General features: G+C 61.5%; 2 protein-coding genes across 2 annotated transcripts; both read left to right on the plus strand.

Annotated features, from left to right (window-relative positions):
* Nucleotides 1–952: 952 nt before the first annotated feature.
* Nucleotides 953–9,335, plus strand: LOC128898775 (actin filament-associated protein 1-like 2). Its single transcript, XM_054175399.1, has 15 exons — nucleotides 953–1,099; nucleotides 3,803–3,931; nucleotides 4,040–4,114; nucleotides 4,266–4,348; nucleotides 4,776–5,396; nucleotides 5,836–5,919; nucleotides 6,123–6,204; nucleotides 6,282–6,559; nucleotides 6,648–6,772; nucleotides 6,881–7,001; nucleotides 7,103–7,211; nucleotides 7,426–7,557; nucleotides 7,648–7,799; nucleotides 7,890–8,000; nucleotides 9,233–9,335. The coding sequence occupies exons 1-15, from the start codon at nucleotides 1,084–1,086 to the stop codon at nucleotides 9,257–9,259; spliced, it is 2,145 nt and encodes a 714-aa protein (XP_054031374.1). The 5' UTR covers nucleotides 953–1,083; the 3' UTR covers nucleotides 9,260–9,335.
* A 3,233-nt stretch (nucleotides 9,336–12,568) lies between these two features.
* On the plus strand, nucleotides 12,569–21,232 carry FHIP2B (FHF complex subunit HOOK interacting protein 2B). The gene is made up of 17 exons (XM_054175191.1): nucleotides 12,569–12,633; nucleotides 12,744–12,822; nucleotides 14,220–14,389; nucleotides 15,749–15,853; nucleotides 16,009–16,131; nucleotides 16,719–16,889; nucleotides 16,976–17,172; nucleotides 17,387–17,495; nucleotides 17,582–17,658; nucleotides 17,805–17,997; nucleotides 18,086–18,249; nucleotides 18,349–18,459; nucleotides 18,592–18,682; nucleotides 18,767–18,910; nucleotides 19,589–19,729; nucleotides 19,828–19,928; nucleotides 20,957–21,232. Exons 1-17 carry the CDS (start codon nucleotides 12,589–12,591, stop codon nucleotides 21,060–21,062), a joined length of 2,127 nt encoding a protein of 708 aa, XP_054031166.1. The 5' UTR covers nucleotides 12,569–12,588; the 3' UTR covers nucleotides 21,063–21,232.
* The last annotated feature ends 656 nt before the right edge of the window (nucleotides 21,233–21,888 follow it).

The raw sequence follows: 21,888 nt of genomic DNA on the forward strand, positions 1-21,888 counted from the left end.
CACCTTCCAAACACTTTCCAGCCACCTTTCAGCCACTTTCCAGCCACCTTCCAGCCACTTTCCCCAGTGACCTTCCAGCCACCTCCCAACCACCTTCCAGCCACCTCCCAACCACCTTCCAGCCACCTCCCAACCACTTTCCAGCCGCTCAACCTTGTCGGGATGTAAAGAATGTAATTTATTGGGGTCGGGGGAGGGGGGGGGTCGGGAGGGGGTGCTGGGGGGGGGTTGGGGGGGTGGGGACCACCGGGGCTCATTCTTGCCTTTCACTGCTACTGACCAGACACACAAAAAAGCGACCAGCCGAAGCCCACCACATCTATAAATAGCTATAAATAAGGGTCGGTTTGGGGGACTGAATTCCGAAGTGATTTCACTTTCTCTCTCTCTCTCTCTCTCTCTCCTTTTCGTTCCCGATTCCTTCTGTTTGTTTGTTTTGGAGTTGCTGGCGCCGGAGAAACCGCCTCGAGGGCGATGGAGTTGATTTGGTTGTCTTTGATTCGATTTCCGTTGGGTTTATTTTGCTTACAATTAAAGGTGAAATGGCTTTAGCCAGGCTCGGGGCTGCTCTTTTCCCCTTCCTCAATCCTCCTTCGCCCCACCCCGCCCCCGTAAGCGCGGCCCCAGGTCCCTGCAGATGGCGATGGTGCTCCAAGGAGGATGCGAAACTCTTTTCCCCCCGCCCTAACTGGGATGCGTTGGGGGGTTCCAGGGTGTGTGCGAAGCGAGCTGGGCCGTGCCGAGACGGAAAAGGGCTGGCCCGGTCCTGGTCCTGGTCTTAGTTCGGGGTCTTGGTCCCAGGTTCCGCTCTTGGTCCGGATCCTGGTCTTGATCCCGAGGTTTGGTCCAGGGTCCTGGGTTCTGCTCCTGGTCTCGGTCTGGATCTTGGTTTTGATTCTGGGGTCCCGGTCTTGGTCCCGGTCTTGGTCCTGGTGCCGGCTTTTGGTCCAGGTCCTGGTCCTGATCCCAGTCTTGGTCCCGCTGCTGGCGCCGGGTCCTGGTTCTGGTCTGGGTCCGGGTCCCGCTCCCGGTCTCACTGCCGCTCTCGGTGCCCGTCCCGGCGCGATGTGAGCGACCCCAGCCATGGCCCGGCAGAGAGGTACGGCCGGGGGGGTGCGGGGGGAGGGAGAGCGCAGTGCAAGGCTCTGAGGAGGGGGCGAGCCTGAGAAAGGGGAGAAAGAAGAGGCAGAGGGTGGGGGTGAGGAAGTGTAGGGTGGAGAAGGGAGTTGGGGGGCGGAGGGGGGGTCACCCGTGGGGATAAGATTGAGCTTGGGGGCTTCCCAGGAGGGTGTGGAAGGGAAGTGGGGGGCAAGGGATTAAGGAGAATGCAGAAAGAGGGAACTGGAGGGGGCTGGGGGAGTGGGGGGAAAGTGGGGAGTGAAGGGGTGGAAGGGGCAGGGTGGTGGGTGTCAGATCTTGGGGTGTCAGAGCAGGGATGGAGTGCCTGGGTGCCCCCCAAACGCAGCAGGGTGCCAGCGTGCAGGGTGTGGGTGCCAACAGCCTCCCTGGGGCCGTTCTGGGGGCGCAGGGGCCGTGGGGGCAGTGTCTCCACCCTCAAGCCATGGCCTGGAGCCTGCAGCGAGGTCATGCTGGGGCCAGGAGCGGCTCCAGGAGGCTCAGAGTGGCCTCCAGCCTCCTCCTCTGAGTCATCCTGAGCTGGGCATGAGCCGGAGAGGGGCCTCGGGGTATCCCTGAGCTGCTGCTCCCCCCCTCCCCTCCCCACAGAGGAGCAAGGCTGAGCCCAGGCACCTCTTACCCCTCCTGGCATGGATTAACACACGTGTGAGGGGGGCAGAGGTGCCAACCTGGGGTGCTGGCATCACCCGCGGCTTGTGTGCTCCTGGGGCATCCCTTGGGCAACCCTCTCCTGACGAGGATGGGGGTGGGGGGGGAGATGCCAGCAGGCTGGGCTCTACCCCACGGGATCAGGGCAGTGTGCTGGGATGTGTTTGTGGGGTCGGGGGGGGGGGGGGCGTTTTCCTCCCACCCTGGGGAGCAGAGCAGATGTTTGTCAGCTGGGCTGCCTCCCCCCTGGCCCCAGCTGCAGGCAGCCGGCACCGCCTCACCGGGGAGGGCATCCCCTGCCCGCTCCTCCCCCAGCTGTGGACCCAGCTGGGCATCACTGGGCATGGCTCCTCCTGCCCCGAGGAGGGCACTGGGGCCAGCTGGGGGCGGGGGGGAGCGCAGAGGCGGGGGCTAAGGAGAGGGCTGAGGGGGTGAGTGGACGGAGATGTCATTGCCCAGGAATTTGGCCTGGGCGGGGGAGAGGAGAGAGAGAGGGAGGGAGAGGAGGACCCAGGCACAGCGGGCACAGGGGGCAGTCCCCGTGCCCCCTGCGTGGGCACTCTCTGCCCTCCAGGTCTCTTCAGCCACCCCCTGCCCCAGCTTCCCCCCTCCCCTCCCCTGCCCTCTCCACCAATCCTCCAGGGCCTGTTCCCCCCCTTTCCCCCCCCCAGTTTCCAGGGCAATCCAGATGTTTGGGCCCAGCTCCGGCATTGCTCAGCCTGGCTGCCCTGCCAGATGTTTCCTCTTCCCCCCCTGGGCAGGGGTGTGGGCTCCACAGCTGGGGACAGCAGGGAGGGGGACACTGCTCCCCCCACCCCAGGCACCTCTGTAGGAGCTTGTTCCATGTCCCCTCCTTTCCCCACCTGCCCTCACCTCCTCCAGGGGAGCTGCCACTGGTTTTGAGGGGGCCCACATTGCATCCCTGCCAGCCTGGAGTGATGTGGGATGCAGGGATGTGCCAGGGCAGGAGGATGCCAGGGTCAAGTGGAGGCATTGCTGGGGGTTTATTGGCATTGGCCTTCTTCCTCCTCTCAGAGTGATAATGAGGAGGGAGGTTGGAAGCAGAGTGAGGTGATGTGGAGGGGATGCCAGCCCAGCCAGACCCCATGCCAGGGTGCCCATAGTGGCTCTGCACCATTTTATGCCAGCTGGGAGCAGGGGAGCAGAGCCCAGAGCAGCTGGGGCAGAGCGATGCAAATCACTTCCAGATGTGCAGCAGGAAGGAGTTGGGGAGAAAGAAATGGGCACTGACCCGGGCTGGGGGACCAGGGGGCATCTACCCACCTCTGTGATGGCACCTGGAGGTGCCCAGGGTGCCAGGCTTAGGCTGGGGGTGTGCACGATGCTGCTCTGCCACCTGCTCCTGCCATGAAGGAAACACCTGCACGGACCCAGAGCTGGTATTTGGGGCTGGGGGTGCCCTCTGCCCGTGCCCAGACCCCTCTGGGTCTCCCCAGCCTCCCACCTTCAGCCAGGAGGCACAAAGCAACTTCCTTGTCCCACTCCCTGGCACAGCAGGGTCAGGGTCCCCAGCTGGCACTGAGGCCTGACCCCATCCCTTGCCCTCAGAGCAGGCAGTGGGCGACTGCTCAGCATTTTCGGCGTGCCCCAGGCAGCCTTCATCTGTCGCTGCCGTGTGCCACGCCTCCTCCTCCTCCTCCTCCTCTTCTCCGTCGCACGGAGGCGCAGCCCTGGGCCACCCCGCGCAGCCCCCAGCCACGACTCCCCTCACCCAACCGGGAACAAACCCTCTCTGTGAGCACACACAGAGGAGCCTTCAGCGCCGCAGGTCCCCGTCGCCCCTCCTCATCCTCCCCCGTCCCCCCCATGCCCGTCAATAGGAGGATTGTGCGGGGCTGGGGCAGGTGCTGGGCGCAGGGGGCACGGGCGGTGGCACGGGGCACGTTTGCTGCCTGGCATCGGAGACCCTCTGCCCAGCGCCAAGGGCTGGGGACTGGCATCTCCGCCCGCAGCCTCCTGTTGGCAGGGGGTGGTGGCATGTCCTTGTCCCCTGCAGACCTGGACAAGCTGCTGGCGGATCTCAGATCCTTCCTGCTGATCCTGGACCGGGAAAGCCTCAGCAGCGCGGCTCGGGCCAAGAAGAAGTCGGTGGCCGAGCTCCTCTCCCGGCTGCAGAGCCCCTCCTGTGAGTCTGGGGGCTGCAGGGGGTGGGGTGGGGGGCGGAGGGGAGGCACAGGGATGGGAAGGGGCCAGGAGCGGGGGCGTGAGCGGGTGTCCCCCATCCCCCCCGCAGCAGAGGATGCAGAGTACATGATCATGCGCTGCCTGTCGCCCTCCCCGGGGACCCCGCACGGACGAGCCAGCCCCGGTGAGTCTGACCCACATCCCCCCCCTCGAACCCCCCTCCCCCCTCTGCTGGTGGCTTCTCAGGTGTGGTTGGGGGTCTCTGGGGGTCTCGGGCTCCTTGCAGAGCTGGCACATGGCTGCCAGTCCTGTTTTTCCCCCTCTCCCTTCCCCAGGACCCAGGACGGTGGATGGGACAGGAGGGAGAGGCTGTGAGTGCCGCCCAGCCAGCAGCCTGAGCCTGCAGCGAGGGGTGGAGGTGGGCAGGGGAGGGTGGGGGGCTAAAGGTGCCGGGGGGGGGCTTGGGAAGGAGCACTGTGCTGGGAGAGGGGATGGGAAAAGGGATGGGAGGGGATGGGAAAGGGGGCAGGGGGTGGAAAAAGGGATAGGGGATGGGAATGGGGACAGGGATGAGAGAGGGGGCAGGGGTTGGGAAAAGGGATAGGGGATGGGAAAGGGGGCAGAGGACAGGAAGAGGGGACAGGGAATGGGAAACGGGACAGGAGATGAGGAAGGGCTCAGAGGATGGGAGAAGGACCCCCAGTGGCCATCCCTGCACTGCACCCTCACTCGTAGCGGGGCTCCGGTCAGGCTGGGAAGGTTCCTGTGCTTCCTGCAGCCCTTTGGGGACCCTACAAGGTCACCCTGGGAGGACAGCACCTTTGAGCAGCCCTTCCTCCCCCCAGAGCAAGGCGCCGGGCACCTCACCACCCCCACCAGGCGATGACTCCTATGAAGATGCCGAAGCCCTCAGCTCCAGCAGGTGTCCCGGCTCTGGTGAGCAGCCCCCGCACCCCCTCCCCAGCATCCCCCCCCACGCACCCAGCCCCCTGACACCCTCCCGGCTCTCAGGCGACGCCGACAGCGACAGCAGCCACTACGAGTCCTACGAGGAGGAGGAGGATGGGCTGAAGGAGCGTGCCCACCACCTCGGCCCCGAGGCCGACCCCCCCGGTCGCCCCCAGGCTCAGCTTTGTGGCTTCCTCTGGCGGAAGCGCTGGCTGGGGCAGTGGGCAAAGCAGCTCTTCATCGTCCGTGGCCATGTGCTGCTGGTGAGGAGGAGGAGGATGGAGGAAGGGTGGGAGCTCAGTTCTCTGAGCTCTGCCGACTCCTCCGTGCCCCCACAGTGCTTCAGGTGCGCCACCGACCCGCACCCCCTGCTGGAGCTGGACCTGAGGGGCTGCCGAGTCGCCTACAAAGCCAAGCGTGGCAAGAAGATGCCCCACGCCCTGAAGGTGACAGGGGCCGTGGGGGAGACCCTGGCCATCGGCTTCCAGAGCAGGCAGCAGGCTGAGGACTGGAGGAAGGTTTGGAGGTGTTGCAGCCTGGGCAGAGCTCTGCGTGGGCAGGAGGGGAGGGGCGGGCAGGGAGAAACAGGAGGGGGTGGGGGGCACAGCCCTGCTGGGGTGGTCCTGAGGTGGCTGGAGATGGTGGTCTGGGGATCTGTCTCCAGTTCCTTCCCATCCAGGGGTGCCTGGAGATGGTGGTCTGGGGATCTGTCCCCAGTTCCCATCCAGGGGTGCCTGGAGATGGTGGTCTGGGGATCTGTCCCCAGTTCCTTCCCATCCAGAGGTGCCTGGAGATGGTGGTCTGGGGATCTGTCTCCAGTTCCTTCCCATCCAGGGGTGCCTGGAGATGGTGGTCTGGGGATCTGTCTCCAGTTCCTTCCCATCCAGGGGTGCCTGGAGCCTTGCTAGTTGGGGAGCAGGAGCTCTGGGCTGCAGCTCTGCCCCTCTCCCTTGGCAGGTGATCGAAGAGGTCAGCAGCGATGCCCCGGGCGGGCTGGCAGCCGTCAGTGTCCCAGGGCCAACCTCCTCCGGGCTCGGCAGGGTGAGCTGCTTGTCCTCAGGACACCCAGGCATGGGCAAGGGGCTGCTGGGGGTGTCAAGAGCACAGCCCCTGTCCCAGTGCGGTGATGCTGGGGAGGGTGACACGGTCAGGGGTTGGGGGCAGGGGGTCAGGGTTCAGGTGGCTTAAAGCCCACCGGGAATGGGAACCCTCTGGCTCTCCGTCCCCAGGCTGCCCGGGGCCAGCTCAGCAAGGAGAAGGAGGAGCAGGGCTGCTCCCAGCAGAGCCCTCCCCGCAGCCCCCGGCCTGGCGTGGATGTTAAAGGAGGTGTGGTGCTGTGGGGGGCATAGAAGGGTGCTGGGGGGTGTCCCTGCACCCCACGCTGATGGGGGCTGCCCCCCCAGGCCTCCTGGCAGTGCGGCTGCAGGGGCAGTGGCAGCGGCTGTGGTGTGCGGTGAGAGACGGAGCCCTGCGCATGTTCCCCGAGCCTCCTGGCAGCGCCCAGCCCCCGCCCCGGCCCCAGCACCCGCCCCGGCCCCAGCACCCGCCCCGGCCCCAGCACCCCACCTGTGCCCTGGGGCTGGAGGGCTGCCAGGTCTCCCCAGGGGTGGCCTCCAGCCCCCCCAGCCAGCACCTCCGCATCCGCATCAGCCAGCGAGGCCAGGAGCTTGCCCTGCTGCAGGTAGGCAACCCCCAAGGCACCCCTGTGCCCCCCACTCTGCCTCTCCAGGGGGGCACCCACCCATCCCAGACCCTCTGCCCCACACCAGACCCGCTCAGATGAGGAGAGGGAAGCTTGGCTGAAGAAGCCAAGGAGCGGAGGGGAACCTAGCAATGAGAAGACCCTCAAGGAGCCCCCCAGGCTGGGCAATGCCAGCAGCTGTCCCTCTGCAGGGTAAGGAGGTGCTGGCCAGGATTTGGCCAGCCCCAGCCCTCCCTCTCCACAGTGTGTGTATGTGGGGGGGGGGAATGGGCAGTGATGGGAGCCCTCTCCTGCCTGCAGTGGGCTTCTGCTGCGCCGTGTCCCTACCCCCAATGCCTACATGGATGACCCCTTTGGGCAGCCCCCACCAGCCCAGGTGCCCAAACACCTCTACTCCAACATGGAGAGGCTGCAGCAGCTGGTAAGCTCCACTGGTGCCACCTGGGGGGAGGGGTGTCCCCACCGTGGGACCCCCCCTGGCAGTCTCCCACCACCTGCTTGCCCTCTGGCTTTAATCTGCAGCAGCAGAGCTTGGACCCAGCGGTGCAAGGGCAGCGCAAGAGACCTGTGTCTGCAGTGCCCAGCGGTGCCCACAGCAGTGCCCTGGGCAGAGGTTTGTCCTGGCAGGGAGGTGAGCAGGGGCTGGATGCTGTGGCCAGGGCAGCAGTGGGGTCCCTCCAGGCACCCCAGCCCTGTGTGCTGGTTTGGAGGCTGCGGGAGAGGCTGGGGTGGAGGCTGAGGTGGCTACGAGCATGGTGTTGTGCTGTGATTCCTCTGCCCTTCCTCCCCACCATCCATCCCCTGCTCTTCCTCCCCACCATCCATCCCCTGCTCTTCCTCCCCAGCACCACCAGCAGCTCTCCAGGGCAGGGCAGATAGGAGCCAGGAGCTCAGGAGCAGGGATGTCTCCCAGTCCCAACGCACCCTGACACTACCTGAGAAGAAAGGAGCTGGGGACGGGCTGGATGCCCTCATTGGTAGGACCTCAGAGGGGCTCTGCTTTTGCCCCAGCAGCCAGAGGGGTGAAGAGGTGCCCGGGCTTGGCAGTGTCCCTATCGTCCCTGCAGGGAAAAAAGCTTTTCCCAAGCTGGAGGAGAAGGTGGAGCAGCTGGAGAGGAGCTGCCGTGTGCAGGGCAGGCTGAAAGCAGGCTCCGAGATGAACCTGCTGGCCATCGGCAAGTCGCTGAAGGGCCACACCGCTGCCACCGGCAGCTCTGAGGTGGGCAGGCACGAGGAGATGGGCCCTGGGGAGGGCACGGGCTGGGGGGAGGGTGGGCATTGCCCTCTGTCTGCTCTGCTTCGCCCCCAGGACTCTTTCCTGGCACCGCTGCTGAAGCGAACGGCGTCGGCGAGGAGCGCCCCGAGGCCGCCTCCTTCCCCGCTCCTGGTGCAGAGGGGCAGTGTGCTGCGGAAGAGAAAGGTACCCAGCTGAGGGGTGCTGGGCTGGGCACGGCTGGGGGTGAGCTGACTCCCCCCGAGGCCGCCTCCTTCCCCGCTCCTGGTGCAGAGGCGCAGTGTGCTGCGGAAGAGAAAGGTACCCAGCTGAGGGGTGCTGGGCTGGGCACGGCTGGGGGTGAGCTGGCTCCCCCCGAGGCCGCCTCCTTCCCCGCTCCTGGTGCAGAGGGGCAGTGTGCTGCGGAAGAGAAAGGTACCCAGCTGAGGGGTGCTGGGCTGGGCACGGCTGGGGGTGAGCTGGCTCCCCCCGAGGCCGCCTCCTTCCCCGCTCCTGGTGCAGAGGGGCAGTGTGCTGCGGAAGAGAAAGGTACCCAGCTGAGGGGTGCTGGGGTTGAGCTGGGTACCACCTGTAGCACTGCCTGGAGAGTGCCAGGCCAAAAAGAACCTGGAGGTGTTGGGCAACAGCAGCTGGAGATGAGCCAGGGGCTGGCCGAGAAGGTCACCAGCAGCCTGGCCTGGAGCACCAATGGTTTGGGCAGCAGGAGCAGGGCAGGGATGGTTCCCCTGGGCAGAGATGGTGCCCCTGGGCTGGGCACTGCTGAGGCCACAGCTTGAGTGCTGGGCTCAGGGTTGGGCTCCGCACTGGCAGAAGGACATTGAGGGCTGGAGCAGAGCCAGAGAAGGGCAAGGAAGCTGGGGAAGGGTCTGGAGAACAGGGCTGGGGAGGAGCAGCTGGGGGAGCTGGGGGTGCTGAGCCTGGAGCAAAGGAGGCTGAAGGGAGAGCTTCTGGCTCTCCACAGCTCCCTGAGAGCAGGCTGGAGCCGGCTGGGGGTTGATCACTTAAGGAACGAGTGACAGAATGAGAGGAATTGTCCTCAGGCTGCCCCAGAGGAGGTTTAGATTGGGACATGAGGAATAATTTCTGCCCCTTGAGGGTTGTCCAGGCCTGGCCCAGGGCCAGTGGTGGAGTCCCCATCCCTGGGTGGGGTTCTGAGCCGTGGAGATGTGGTGCTGAGGGCCATGGCTTAGCAGTGGAGCTGTCAGTGTTGGGTTAAGGCTTGGATCTGATGATTCCATGGTCCTGCTGCGGCAGGGGGGTTGGACTCCATGATCCCTGGAGGTTGCTTCCAAGCCCTAACATCCTCTGATCCTCTGATCTTGAAAGTCTCTTCCAACCCAAACCATTCTGTGACTTCGTGGCAATGGTGGGGGGGTGGCTGGGTGGGGGTCTCACCACCCTTCTCTGCCTCTCCTCAGGAATGGGAGATGAAGTCTGTGATGTGAGCAGCACCCAGACGTCCCTGCTGGCCTGGGCATCTCTCAGCACAGCATTGGGCTGCACGTGGATCGTGCAGGACCAGCCTGGCCCCGGTGGTTGTAACCAGCTCAGCAGCACCCCTCCAGCCACACATCTATCTTATCTCTCCACACACAACTAACCTTGGGGGGCTCCCAGGGGCTCTGGGCTGGGGCTGAGCTCCTGCCAAGCCCTTCCACCTTCTCAACACTCCCCCCAGCACCTTGGGTTTGGGGCACAGGTTGCACCCTGATGTCCACGTCCTTGGTGTGGGTTTGGTTGGCATGGTGCCACCAGCAGCACAGCCATCCCCTTGGGGTCAGGTCTGGGGGGGAGTGTTGAGCCCCTTCCACCTTTTCAATCCTTCCACCTTCTTGCCCCTTCCACCTTCTCACCCCTTCCACCTTCTCATCCCTTCCACTTTCTCATCCCTTCCACCTTCTCATCCCTTCCACCTTCTTATCCTTTCTACCTTCTCACCCCTTCTACATTCTCATCCCTTCCACCTTCTCATCCCTTCCACCTTCTCACCCCTCCCAGCACCTTGATTTTGGGGCACAGATTGCCCAGTGGTTCTCTAATGTCCTCAGTGTGGGTTTGGTTGGCACGGTGCCCCCAGCAGCACCCCAACCCCCTGCTGGGGACACCCAAAAGGGAGCAACCAGGGAGGGGAGGGGAGGAGAGTTGGGGGCAGAGAGCTGGGGGCACCCAGCTGCACCTTCCATGGAGCTGTGGAGCCCGGGCTGGGTCCTGGGTTGTTTTCCAGTTGCTGTGGCCCTCTGGACCGGGCTCTGACTGGAGAAATATGGAACAGTGTTATTAAAGGATTATTATTGAATGATGGTCAGTGTGGTGGAGTTGTTGTTGTTGTTGTTTATAATTAATTATTACTGACTTATTATTGGTGTAGTGGAATCATTATTATGATGGATTATTATGATGGATTACTATGAATTATCATTATGAATCATAATTCATTATTGTTGAATGATTATTGGCATTATTAGGAATTATTAGTGAATAATTATGGAATTATTATTATTATTATTATTATTATTATTATTATTATTATTATTATCATTATCATTATCATTATCATTATCATTATCATTATCATTACTATTATTACTGGATTATGATTGAATAACTTATAATACTTATAATAATGATTCAGTAATATTTCACTAGTAACTCCTATTATTATTATTATTGTTGTTGTTATTGTTATTATTGTTATTATGGTTATTATTGTTTTTATTTATTGCTACAATTAATAATTTTATTATTAGTATTTCTCTATTTTATATTATATATAATTTTATATGTAATACTAATACTAATACTAGTACTACTACTAATACCACTACTAATACTAATAATAGGAGTTACTAGTGAAATATTACTGAATCATTATTATAATATTAGGAAATATTACTGAATCTATTATTATTATTATTATTATTATTATTATTATTATTATTATTATTATTATTATTATTATTATTATTATTATTATTATTATTGCTATAGTTATTGTTATTATTATTATACTAGAATATTATTGAATAACAATTATAAGTAGTAGTAGTAATAATAATAATTTTACTTATTATTATTATTATTCTAGATTATTATTGAATAACAATTATAAGTAGTAGTAGTAATATAATAATTTTACTTATTATTGTTATTATTATACTAGATTATTATTGAATAACAATTATAAGTAGTAGTAGTAATAATAATAATTTTACTTATTATATTATATATTTTTATGTGCTAGTATAATTTTTAAAATATTATTAATTAATAATTCTACTAGTCTTTGTTTTCTCTATATTATATATAATTTTATATAAGTAATAATAATAATAGGAATTATTAGTGAAATATTACTGAATTATTATTATTATTATTGGGAATAATTACTGTATTATTATTATTATTAACAATAATAATAATATTACTATTAATATTACTAATATTACTAATATTACTAATATTCCTACTACTAATAATAAGTATCCTCATTAATATTTATTATTATTATTATTATTATTATTATTATTATTATTATTATTATTATTATTATTATTATTATTATTATTATTATTATTATTATTATTATTATTATTATTATTATTATTATTATTATTATTATTATTATTATTCTTCCTCCCGGGCTCCCAGCAGGAAACATTAGTAGCCTCATTACTGAATTATTCTCCCTGCTATTGAACTATTATTGAGTAATGATTAGGGTTTGGGTTCTTTTTCTTGGGGGGTTTGTAGGCTTCGAGTGCCTGGCTGGGGGTTTTGGTCGCCGGTTGGGGGTTTTTGTCGGGGCCTTTGGATGTTTTTCGGTGGGGGCTGTTGTTTGCCGTGGGGTTTAAGTTGTTGGTTGGGGGGGGGGAGGGGGTTGCTTTGGGGTTTTGTGGGGGTCTTTTTTGCGCGGCGGTGGTGTGGCTTGTTTGGGTTTGGGGCTTTTGGGGGGGGGGGGGGTTGGTGCTCTTGTCATTGGTGGGTTTTGTTTGGGGGTCTTTGTTCGTTGGGGGGGGGTTGTGGTTTCGTTGTCGTTCGCTGTGGGGGGTTTTTTGTTGCTGTTCGGGGTTTGGTTTTCATTTGGGGGGGGTTGCGTGTTTTTGTCGTTGTTTGTCGCGGGTATTTTGTCGTTGTCGGGGGGGGGTTGTTTGTTTTCGGGGGGGTAGTGTTTTGTGCGCGTCCTTTTCTGTGGGTTTTTTTGGTTGTTGTTGGGGGTTTGGGGTTTTTTTGTGGGGTTTTGTTGTTATCTGTCGCGGGTTTTTGTCGTTGTCGGGGGGGTTTGTTTTCGGGGGGGGTAGTGTTTTGTGCGCGTCCTTTTCTGTGGGTTTTTTGGTTGTTGTTGGGGGTTTGGGGTTTTTTTGTGGGTGGGTTTTGGCTGTTTTTTGTCGCGGGGTTTTTGTTGGGTTGGGGGGGGTGTTTGTTTTGGGGGGGGGGGTTCGGGGAGGGGGTGGTTCTCTGCGTGTTTTTGTTGTTGTTTGCTCGCTTGCTTTGTTTTTGTTGTTTCTGGGGGTGGGGTTGGTGGGGTTTGGGGTTTTGTTGTTGTTGTTGTTTGGGGTTTTTCTTTTCCCCTGCCCAAAACTTCCCCAACCGGGAGCCGGAGCCCGGAGCGAGCGGGGGCGGGGAGCCGCCGCTGCCCGGTGCCGCCTTCCCCCCCGCCCCGCAACGGGCGGAGCCAGCTCGGCCGAGCCGGGAGCGGAGCTCGGGGCCGCCGGTGGGGTGGGGGGTGGGTGGGTGTTGGGGTTTTTGGGGGGGGTCTCGGGAGAGGGGCGCAGCCATGCTGAGCCGTTTGGGTGCTTTGCTGCAGCAAGCGGTGGAGACGGTGAGTGGGGGAGAGGGGGGGGCTGGGATTTTGGGGAGGGGGCTGCGGTGGGACTGGGGTTGACTTGGGGGGTGTCCGCCCCTAATCCCCGGTGCCGGTGTGTATGGCAGCGGGAGCCCAGTTTGGATCTCCTGGAAGCATTCACGGAGCACTGGAAAGGAATCACTGGGTACTACCTGGAGGCTACTGGTGAGTTAGGGGGTAGGGGAGAGGATCCCTGTGCTTTTTGGGTGGGGGTCTTTGTAGTGTGGGACCAGGGGCAGCGTGTCCCGGGAGGGGGTCCCCTGCCCTATAAAATAGGGGCTTCATGGCATGGGAAGAAACTCCACGCGTCCAGGGGTGGGGATCCCCATGCTAGGAGCTTGTGCCTGGGATGGGTTCCTGTGTCCTGGGACAGGACCTTGTGCCCTTGGATGGGACCCCCACCCCCTGGGACAGGACCTTGTGCCCTGGGGCGGGACCCCCTGCCCTGGGACAGGACCCCATGCCGTGGGATGGGATCTTCATGCTCCATGCCAGGAGCTTGTGCCCTTGGACGGGTCCCCCCTGCCCTGGGACGGGTCCCCCATGCTCTAGGACAGGACCCCATGCCCTAGGACAGGACCCCATGCCCTGGTATGGGCTCTTCATGCCCCATGCCAGCAGCTTGTGCCCTGGCATGGGGCCCTGTGTCCCGGGACAGGACCTTGTGCCCTTGGATGGGACCCCCCCTGCCCTGGGATGAGACCCTCATGCCCTAGGACATGACCCTGTGCCCTGGACTGGGCTCTTCATGCCCTGGGCTGGGACCCTGTGCCCTGCGCTGTGACTCCATACCCTGAACGGAGACCCTTGCCCCCCCCGGCACCCCCCCAGCAGGGTCCGGAGGGGGAATTTGGGGTGCGTCCGGGTGCTCCTGGGCACGTCTGCAGGCTGGGGCACGTCCCGGCTTGGCACCACCCTCTAACGGCAGGACCCGGAGGGTCTCGGCCCCAGCAGGGTCTCGGCCCCCACCCCCCGCCCTGAGCCGTGCTGGCAGGTGGCCTCCGGGCTCGGCAGTGCCAGCGCCCAGGCAAGCGGCAGCTGGGGCACGGCCGCGGCCATGGCGGGCAGCAGCCGCAGCTCGTCGGGCCGGCAGCGGAAGGAGCAGGCTCGGGTGCTGCTGGGACTCCTTCGCCACATCGCCGCCTGGTGTCCTGCCGCTGGCTCCGCGGTGGAGCCTCCTGTGCCTGCCAGCTTGAGGGGTGCTGCTGCTGGGCACCCGGCTTTGGCTCCTTGGCACCCTGCTTTTGCTGCTGGGCACCTCGCCATCCACGGGTCCCCTTGCCAAGCCCGGTGACACGCTGCTGGTTCCTTACAGGGACCCCTGGGCACCCCACCATCCATGGGTACCCTTGACAAACCCTCTGGCATGCTGTTGGTACCTTGAGGGGACCCCTGGGCACCCCACCATCTATGGCTCCCCATGCCAAGCCCTGTGGCACGCTGCTGGTGCCTTGAGGGGACCCCTGGGCACCCCACCATCCATGGATACCCATGCCAAGCCCGGTGCCACCCTGCCAGTGCCCTGGGGACGTGGCACAGCCCCCAGTTTGCTGTGCCCACAGACGAGAGCACCCCGGCCAGACAGACAGACATCCCCTGGCACCTCAGGCAGATGCTGGACATCTTGGTCTACGAGGAGAAGCAGCACCCAGCTGGGGAAGCTGGACCCTGCCTGGAGTACCTCCTGCAGCACAAGGTCCTGGAGACCCTCAGCACCCTGGGCAAGGCAGAGGTGGGTGCCCAGGCCCCGGGAAAGACACTTTGGGGTGCAGGAGGGGCACGGGGGGGGGGTGTCAAGTCTTCAGCCTTCTCGAGCTGCTCGTTCCAGATCTCTTCCTTCATTGCTACAGCACTTGGAGGGCTGCTGGGGGGGGGGTCCGTGGGCTCCCCATGTGCTTCACTTTCAAGCTCCTCAAGCTGGGCAGTGAGAGTCTGGGGGGAAGCAGAAGCTGGTTGAGGTTGATTGGGCTTTTTACTGGGGGGGGGGTGTGTCATGGATTGCTGGATGGAAGCCCCCCCTGTGGGGATCCTTCCTGCTGCTTTCCCATAGGGATTTCCCCCTCCCCCCACTGCCATCCCTTCGTGCTCAGGAGTTGGGGGGTTTCCCCCCACCAAACAACCTGCTGGCACCTTGCTTGGCATCACAGGGGGAGGGGCTTGCAGGCAGCCCCTCCCCCCACAGCAAAGATTGCCCCCAGTGAAGGGCTCTGCTCTTCCTTCACCCCCAAGCATAATGAGATCCTCCCCAGATTAACCTTTGATTCAACCATGAGCAGTGTGGGCCCCAGGAACATGGCCTGGGGCTGCTGTGGCCATGAGGATTGGGGGGGGGGGGAGTGTTATTTTAGGGGGGGGGGTGTTATTTGGGGGGTAGTAGGCTTGCCCCCCCGCCCATGCTAGCACTGGAGCAATGGGGAAAGGGAAATAATCAATAACCACCCCCCACCCCCACCAGGGTTTCATTTGCATCAGAACTTAGTCACTAATTGCTAAAGGGAGAGGAGCTGGGGGGTCCCAGGGGGGTGGGGGGTGGTCCGTGGACCACTTTGCATCATTCCAAGCTTGGACCAGATGGTCTTGGGGTCCCTTGCTTGGCATTCTGTGACTCTGGGATACTGGGGGGCTCTGAGCAGAGAAGGCTCTTGCATGTCCCCCCTTCTTCTCCCCTTCCCCCCTTTTTGACCCTTTCCTTTACTCCCCTCTTCCCCCCCCCTTCCCCCCCTTTTTCCCTCCCTTTTCCCCCCGTTTCCCCCTTCCCCCCTTTTTCCCCTCTTTTCCCCCTTTTCCCCCCTTTCCTCTCCCTTTTCCCCCCTTTCCCTTCCCTTTCCCCTCCCTTTCCCCTCCCTTTCCCCTCCCTTTTCCCCCCTTTCCCCATCCATTTCTCCCCCCCCTTTCCCCCCCCTTTCTTACCCCCCTTTCCCCCCTCCTTTCCCCCCCCTTTTCCCCTCTCTTTCTCCCCCCTCTTTCCCCCCTTCCCCCCCAGGGCTTGCCGGGGGAGCCGGCAGGCGATTGGGGGCAATTAGAGGGCAATTAGTCACACCGAGGAGCGGTTGAGCTCCGGCTGACCTCTGTCCCCATCTGCCCTGCCCAGTACCCCCCCGGGATGAGGCAGCAGGTCCTCCTCTTCTTCAGCAGGGTGCTGGGGCAGGTGCAGCACCCACTCCTGCACTACCTCAACGTGCACAGACCGGTGCAGGTGAGCCTCACCCCCGGGGCAAGGCCTTCCCGGGAGGGCAGCTGCTGGTGCCACCACTGATGCCACTTGCTGGGCTTGGCCACATCCCTGCCAAGCTGATGCAGGGGGTGGGGGGAGCAGCCAGCACCCCAGCACTCTTCTCCCTGCCCTCCCAGAAGCTGCTCCAGCTCGGAGGCCACCCCCTGGGCTCCAGCACGGAGAAAGAGGAGGTGCAGTTCACAGGAGTCCTCTGCATGAAGATCAAGCAGGATCCCACCCTGCTGACCTACCTCCTGGAGGTGAGCAGCCCCCCAGGCAGCCCTGGGCTGGTGGGACAGCTCTGGGGTCTCCTCCCTGGGCTGGTGGGACACAGCAGTGTGGGTTTGGCTTGGTTAATCCTAGCATCATGTCCTGGGTTGGGTGGGAAGGGACCTTCAAAGCTCATCCAGCCCAGCCCCCTGCAGCCAGCAGGGACATCCCCAACCAGAGCAGGTTGCTCACAGCCCCAACCATCCTGACCTGCAGTGGTGCCAGGGATGGGGCAGCTCCAACCTCTCTGGGCAGCCTGGGCCAGGCTCTCCCCACCCTCAAGTGTCAAAAGTTCTTCCTTCTGTCTGGGCTCTCTCGGTCCCAGCCATCCCCCCTTGTCCTGTCACCACAGGCCCTGCTTAGAAGTCTGTCCCCAGCTTGCTTCTTAGCCCCTTGAAGTCCTAAAAGGCCACCAGAAGGTCTGCTCCAGGCTGCAGCACCCCATCTCTCTCAGCCTGGCCTCCCAGCAGAGGGCTTCCAGCCCTCCCACCCTTGCTGAGCTTTTCCATCCCCACTGCAAAGCTGCTGGGGGGGAGTGGGAGGAGGGTGGTGCTCAGCTGCATCTCCTCCTCTCCAGGGCAAGAGCATCCTGGATGGCAGGAGAGCCCAGGAGCTGCCAACCAGCCCCGTGGAAGGTGGTGTGGAGCATGCCCAGGGCACTGCCACCAGCTCCCCCCAGGCTGAGCCCTCCCCAGCACGCAGGGACAGCAACCTCATCACCTCCTTGGTGGGGCTGTGCCAGAGCAAGGTAGGCTGGGAAGGGCTGGCCAGGAGGGGGCATCAGGTGCCACTGGTTGTCTGACATCGCCTTCCTCCTCCTCCTCCTCCTTTCAGAAGAGCAGGGTGGCCCTGAAGGCTCGGGAGAACCTGCTCTTGCTCGTGGGGCTTGCCCAGGAGGCAGCTGCTGCCTGCCTGGTGCAGAGCAGCAACCTGTGCCAGCTGCTGGCAGAGCATCTCTGTGACCTCTACAGCACTGTGCCCTCCTGCACCCACCCCAACGACATCCTCTCCATGGAGAGGAGCAGCTGGAGGTAAGGTGGGCACCAGCTGGGGGCATCCCAGAGCACCTCCAAGGCTTTGCCACACAGCTCCACAGCCTCTACCCTGTAGGTCACAGGGGGATGGTGCCAGCTCCACATCCTCTACCCCCTGTAGGTCAGAGGGGGCTGGTGCCAGCTCCACATCCCTTACCCCCTGTAGGTCAGAGGGGGATGGTGCCAGCTCCACATCCTCTACCCCCTGTAGGTCAGAGGGGGACGGTGCCAGCGATGAGGCTTTCCCAGGCAAGGAGAACCTGGCTGCCTTCTTCTGCTGGCTGGACTACCTGGATGAGCTGCTGATGGGTGCCCACCTGGTAAGGAGCACCCCAGGCAGCCCCACAGAGCATGGGCAGCCCCCTCCCAGCCAGTGCCAGGGCTCAGGCTCTGCTGTCACCCCCAGGTTGTGGCAGATGCCCTCACCGAAGCCGTGGAGGAGAAGTTCTTCCAGGGCCTCCTGCAGCCACAGCTGCTGCAGATGTGAGTCTGGGGGAGGGGGCAGGAGTCAGCCCCCTGGGGGAGACTTTTCTCTCTCTCAGGGACCTCCTTGGGCTTGGGCCCTGGGGGCTCCCCTTGCCCCCACCCCCCTCCCGCTCTCAGGGACCCCTCACCTCGTCCCCCCCCAGGTCTGAGCTGGACGTCCTCCGGGCCACAGCGCTGCTGACGGGCACGGTGAGGCAGATCCGTGCCCCCTGCCTGCTCCACCACCTCCTCCTCTTCCTCCTGGGGCCGGAGCAGCAGCACCCTGAGAGCCCAGGGGACAGCCCCCACCCCCTGCGCGCCCAACTGATCGCCCGCTGCAATCACCTCTCCGACGAGGTGAGCCCCAGCCTGCCCCGGGGGGCGCAGGGGGTTAGTTCTTGGGGGGGGGAGGGGAGGTGTCTCACCCCTCTCCCCCCCACCCCAGATCAGCCTGGCCAGCCTGAGGCTCTTTGAGGAGCTCCTGAAGAAGCCCCACGAGCATGTGGCACGGAGCCTGGCCCTGAGGAACCTGGAGATGAGAGGCTACCTGCAGCGCAGCCTCCCCTTGCCCGACGGAGCCCCCGAGCTGGACCCCGAGGAGGATGGGCTGTGAGCTGGGGGTCTGGGGGGGGGTCTGGGGGGGGTAGGGCAAAGGTGGGCAGCTCCTCGGTGCCCACCCCTGCTCACAGCCTCCCCCTGGCCTGGCAGGGAGCTGGAGGAGGATCCCTATTTCACCGACGGCTTCCCGGGTGCCAGCTTTGGGGTGGTGCAGAAGGTGCCCCCGGCTGGCAGGGGCCAAGTGAGCGAGGTGGTGAGCAGGTAGGCATCTGCCAGGGGCTGCTCCAGCCTTGGGGTGGCTCTGCCTTGGTGCCCACTGCTCCCCTCCGTGGGGGAGGATGTGGGTTGGGGTGGGCACAGGTGGTGCCCAGCCCTCTCTCCACCCTCTTCCAGCTTCCTCTGCCTGGTCCCCGAGGAGGCCAAGACCTCCTGGTGCATGGAGGAAGGAGGTTATGACACCTACCTCCACGATGCCCTGGCCATGGTGAGTGGCTGGAGGTGAGGGGGGGGGATGTCCCCAGCCCCCCAGCTGTGGCTCTCAGCCCACCCTCACCCCTCCCTTGGCCAGGTCCAGGCGTCTCGTGCCAAGGCAGCCCCGTGGGGGTGGCCCCCAGCCCCCCGGCCCCTCGATGCCTGCCACCAGGAAGGGACATTTTATGAGGGGCACTTCCTCAAGGTGCTCTTTGACAGGCTGAGCCAGATCCTGGACCAGGTACTGGGCTGGGGATGGTCCTGGGCTCCCACCACTCCCTGCCTCTCACCTGGGCATGCTCGAGGGGGAGGATTGTTTCCCTAAGGACTCTTTGGGTTGGCACAGCCAAGGCTGGGGAGGGTTGGAAGGGAGAAAGCTTTGGCTTCCCATGGTCATTACCAGCTCCAGGGAGGGGGGAAAACCCCTTTGCAGGGTCTGGGACCCCCAGGCTGGGGTCAGAGTGGCCAAGAGCATTGTGGTGGTGGTGGCCACGGGGCAGGGCTGGGCACAGGGGAGGAGGTGGTGGCCATGAGGCAGGGCTGGGCACAGGGGAGGAGGTGGTGGTGGCCAGGGGGCAGGGATGGGCACAGGGGAGGAGGTGGTGGTGGCCACAGGGCTGGGCACAGGGGAGGAGGTGGTGGTGGCCACAGGGCTGGGCACAGGGGAGGAGGTGGTGGTGGCCACAGGGCTGGGCACAGGGGAGGACGTGGTGGTCACCACAGGGCTGGGCACAGGGGAGGAGGTGGTGGTGGCCAGGGGGCAGGGCTGGGCACAGGGGAGGAGGTGGTGGTGGCCACAGGGCTGGGCACAGGGGAGGAGGTGGTGGTGGCCACGGCGCAGGGCTGGGCACATGTCCCTGGGGGGAGGGGATTGGCCATGCTGGCTCCCACTGAGCATCCCCTCCCCCTCCCCCCCCAGCCCTACAGCCTGAACCTGCAGGTGACCTCGGTGCTGTCCCTCCTGGCCACCTTCCCCCACCCCCACCTCCACGAGTACCTCCTGGACCCCTACCTCAGCCTGGCACCTGGCTGCCGCTCGCTCTTCTCCGTCCTGGTCAGGGTAAGGTCACCGGCTGGGGGGGGTGGGAGGGATGGGGACAGCCCCCCCGAGGCAGGGGCAGCCCCCTCAAGCCTGGCACCTGCCTCTCTCCCACGTAGGTCATTGGGGACCTGATGCAGAGGCTGCAGCGAGTGCCCCAGTTCAGGGCCAAGCTGCTGCTGGTGCGGAGGCAGCTCCTGGGGGTGGTGCCTGGAGAGCAGTAAGTGCTGGGGGGAGGGACATGGGGTGGGGGCAGTGCCTGTCCTGCGAGGAGGCTGGGGGCAACCCCAGGGAGCACCCAGTGCTCAGCACCTCATGAAGTTCCAGCAGGGCCAGGGGAGGGTCCTGCACCCAGGGAGGAAGAATCTCCTGCAGCAGGGCAGGTCAGAGGTTCAGCACTGGCCACCCCCAGGGGCTGGAGAAGTTTGCCTGGGGGAAACTGAGGCAACAGGCTGCAGCAGCTTCTGAGGGGAGGAAAGCCTGGAGAGAGCTGGGCAGAGGTCAACTTCATCAAGTGCCAGCAGGGCAAGTGCAGGGTCCTGCACCCGGGGAGGAAGAGCCTCCTGCAGCAGGGCAGATGGGGAGGGACCTGCTGGGGAGCAGCTCCAGGGAGAAGGAGCTGAGAGTGCTGGGGGACAACTGCCTGAGCAGGAGCCTGAGCAGGAGCCTGAGCAGGAGCCAGCAGTGTGGCCAAGAAGGTGTCCTGGGGGGCATCAAGAAGAGTGTGGCCAGCAGGGCAAGGGAGGTTCTGCTCCTCCTCTGCTCTGCCCTGCTGAGGCCACATCTGGGGTCCTGGCTCCAGTCCTGGGCTCCCCAGTTCCACACAGGGAAGTGCTGGAGGCTGGGAAGCTGCTGAGGGGCCTGGAGCAGCTCTGGCAGCAGCAAAGGCTGAGAGCCCTGGGGCTGAGAGCCTGCAGAAGAGCAGCCCCAGAGGGGAGCTGAGCAATGCTCAGCAAGAGCTGAAGGAGCTGTGGGGGGCAAGAGGCTGGGGCCAGGCTCTGCCCAGTGGTGCCCAGGGACAAGGGGCAGAGGGCACAAAGTGGAAGCCAGGAGGAGAAAGTTTGTTGTGAGGGTGCTGGAGCCTGGAGCAGGCTGCCCAGAGAGGTTGTGGAGTCTCCTGGTGTGGAGAGCTCCCAACCCCCCCTGGGCACTGTGCTGTGGGTGCCCTGCTGGGGCAGGGGGGTTGGACTGGGTGAGCTGCAGAGTTCCCTTCCCAACCCCCCCCGCTGGGACTCTGTCTCCCCCCAGGATGGACCACTCGATGCTCTTCAAGGGGGTGGTGGTGCTGGAGGAGTTCTGCAAGGAGCTGGCTGCCATTGCCCTGGTTAAAGGACCACCGGAGGGCCCCCCCTGAGCTGTGGCTTCCCCACCCAGCAGCTCCCTCTTTGGCCAGGCTCTGGTGGCTACCAGAGGTGGCCCCAACCCTTGTGCCAGTAGCCTCCAGCAGCTCCACTCAGACTGGCACCTCCCCAGAGGTGCTGGCACCACGGGAAGGACACCAGCCCAGCAGCACCCAGCGAGGAGGAGGAGGAGAAGGAGGAGGCAGAGAGTCCTTCACCACTGCCTTGGCCCAACCTGGCAGTGATGCCACCTCCCTGGTGCAGGATGTACCCCCCCCAGGGTGCATAGTTGAACCCTGTTGTGTTTCCCTCGTGGGTGGTGGGATCTTGCTGCCCCCTGCTCCACGTTGGAGCTGCCCCTGAGCACCCCCCACCCTCCCTGATTTTACCTGGGAGGGGGCACTGAGGGGCTGTGTGGGCACAGTGGTGTCCTCTGTGGGTGGCAATGCCACCAACCCCCTCCCCCCCCTCCCCAGCTGCAGTTTGGGGTGCTGGGTGGGTGGGGGGATGCGTGGTGGGCACCCCAAGCCCTGCACTGGTGGGCACTGTGCCCCCTGGGCACTGGAATCAGCTGTAATAAAGCCCTGAGCTCAGCACCAGGTGCTGTGCCCCAAATCTCTGTGCTGTGCCTGGCTCCCTTCCCCTGCAGCCCCCCCAGAAGCCAGATCCTTGCCCCCCTCTCCCCTCCCCCCCCACTTTCAGCCACCTCCAGGTGGATGCAAGAAGCAGCAGCTGGGTTTTATTTCTCCTCTGGCTGGTGCTCAGCACCCACTCAGCACCATGCCCTGCCCCAAAACGTCCCCACCTGGGCACCTACATCCCTTGGGGGGGAGCTCTAAC

This window comes from Dryobates pubescens, chromosome 31 (genome assembly GCF_014839835.1).
Source record: "Dryobates pubescens isolate bDryPub1 chromosome 31, bDryPub1.pri, whole genome shotgun sequence".
Classification (NCBI taxonomy): Eukaryota; Metazoa; Chordata; class Aves; order Piciformes; family Picidae; genus Dryobates; species Dryobates pubescens.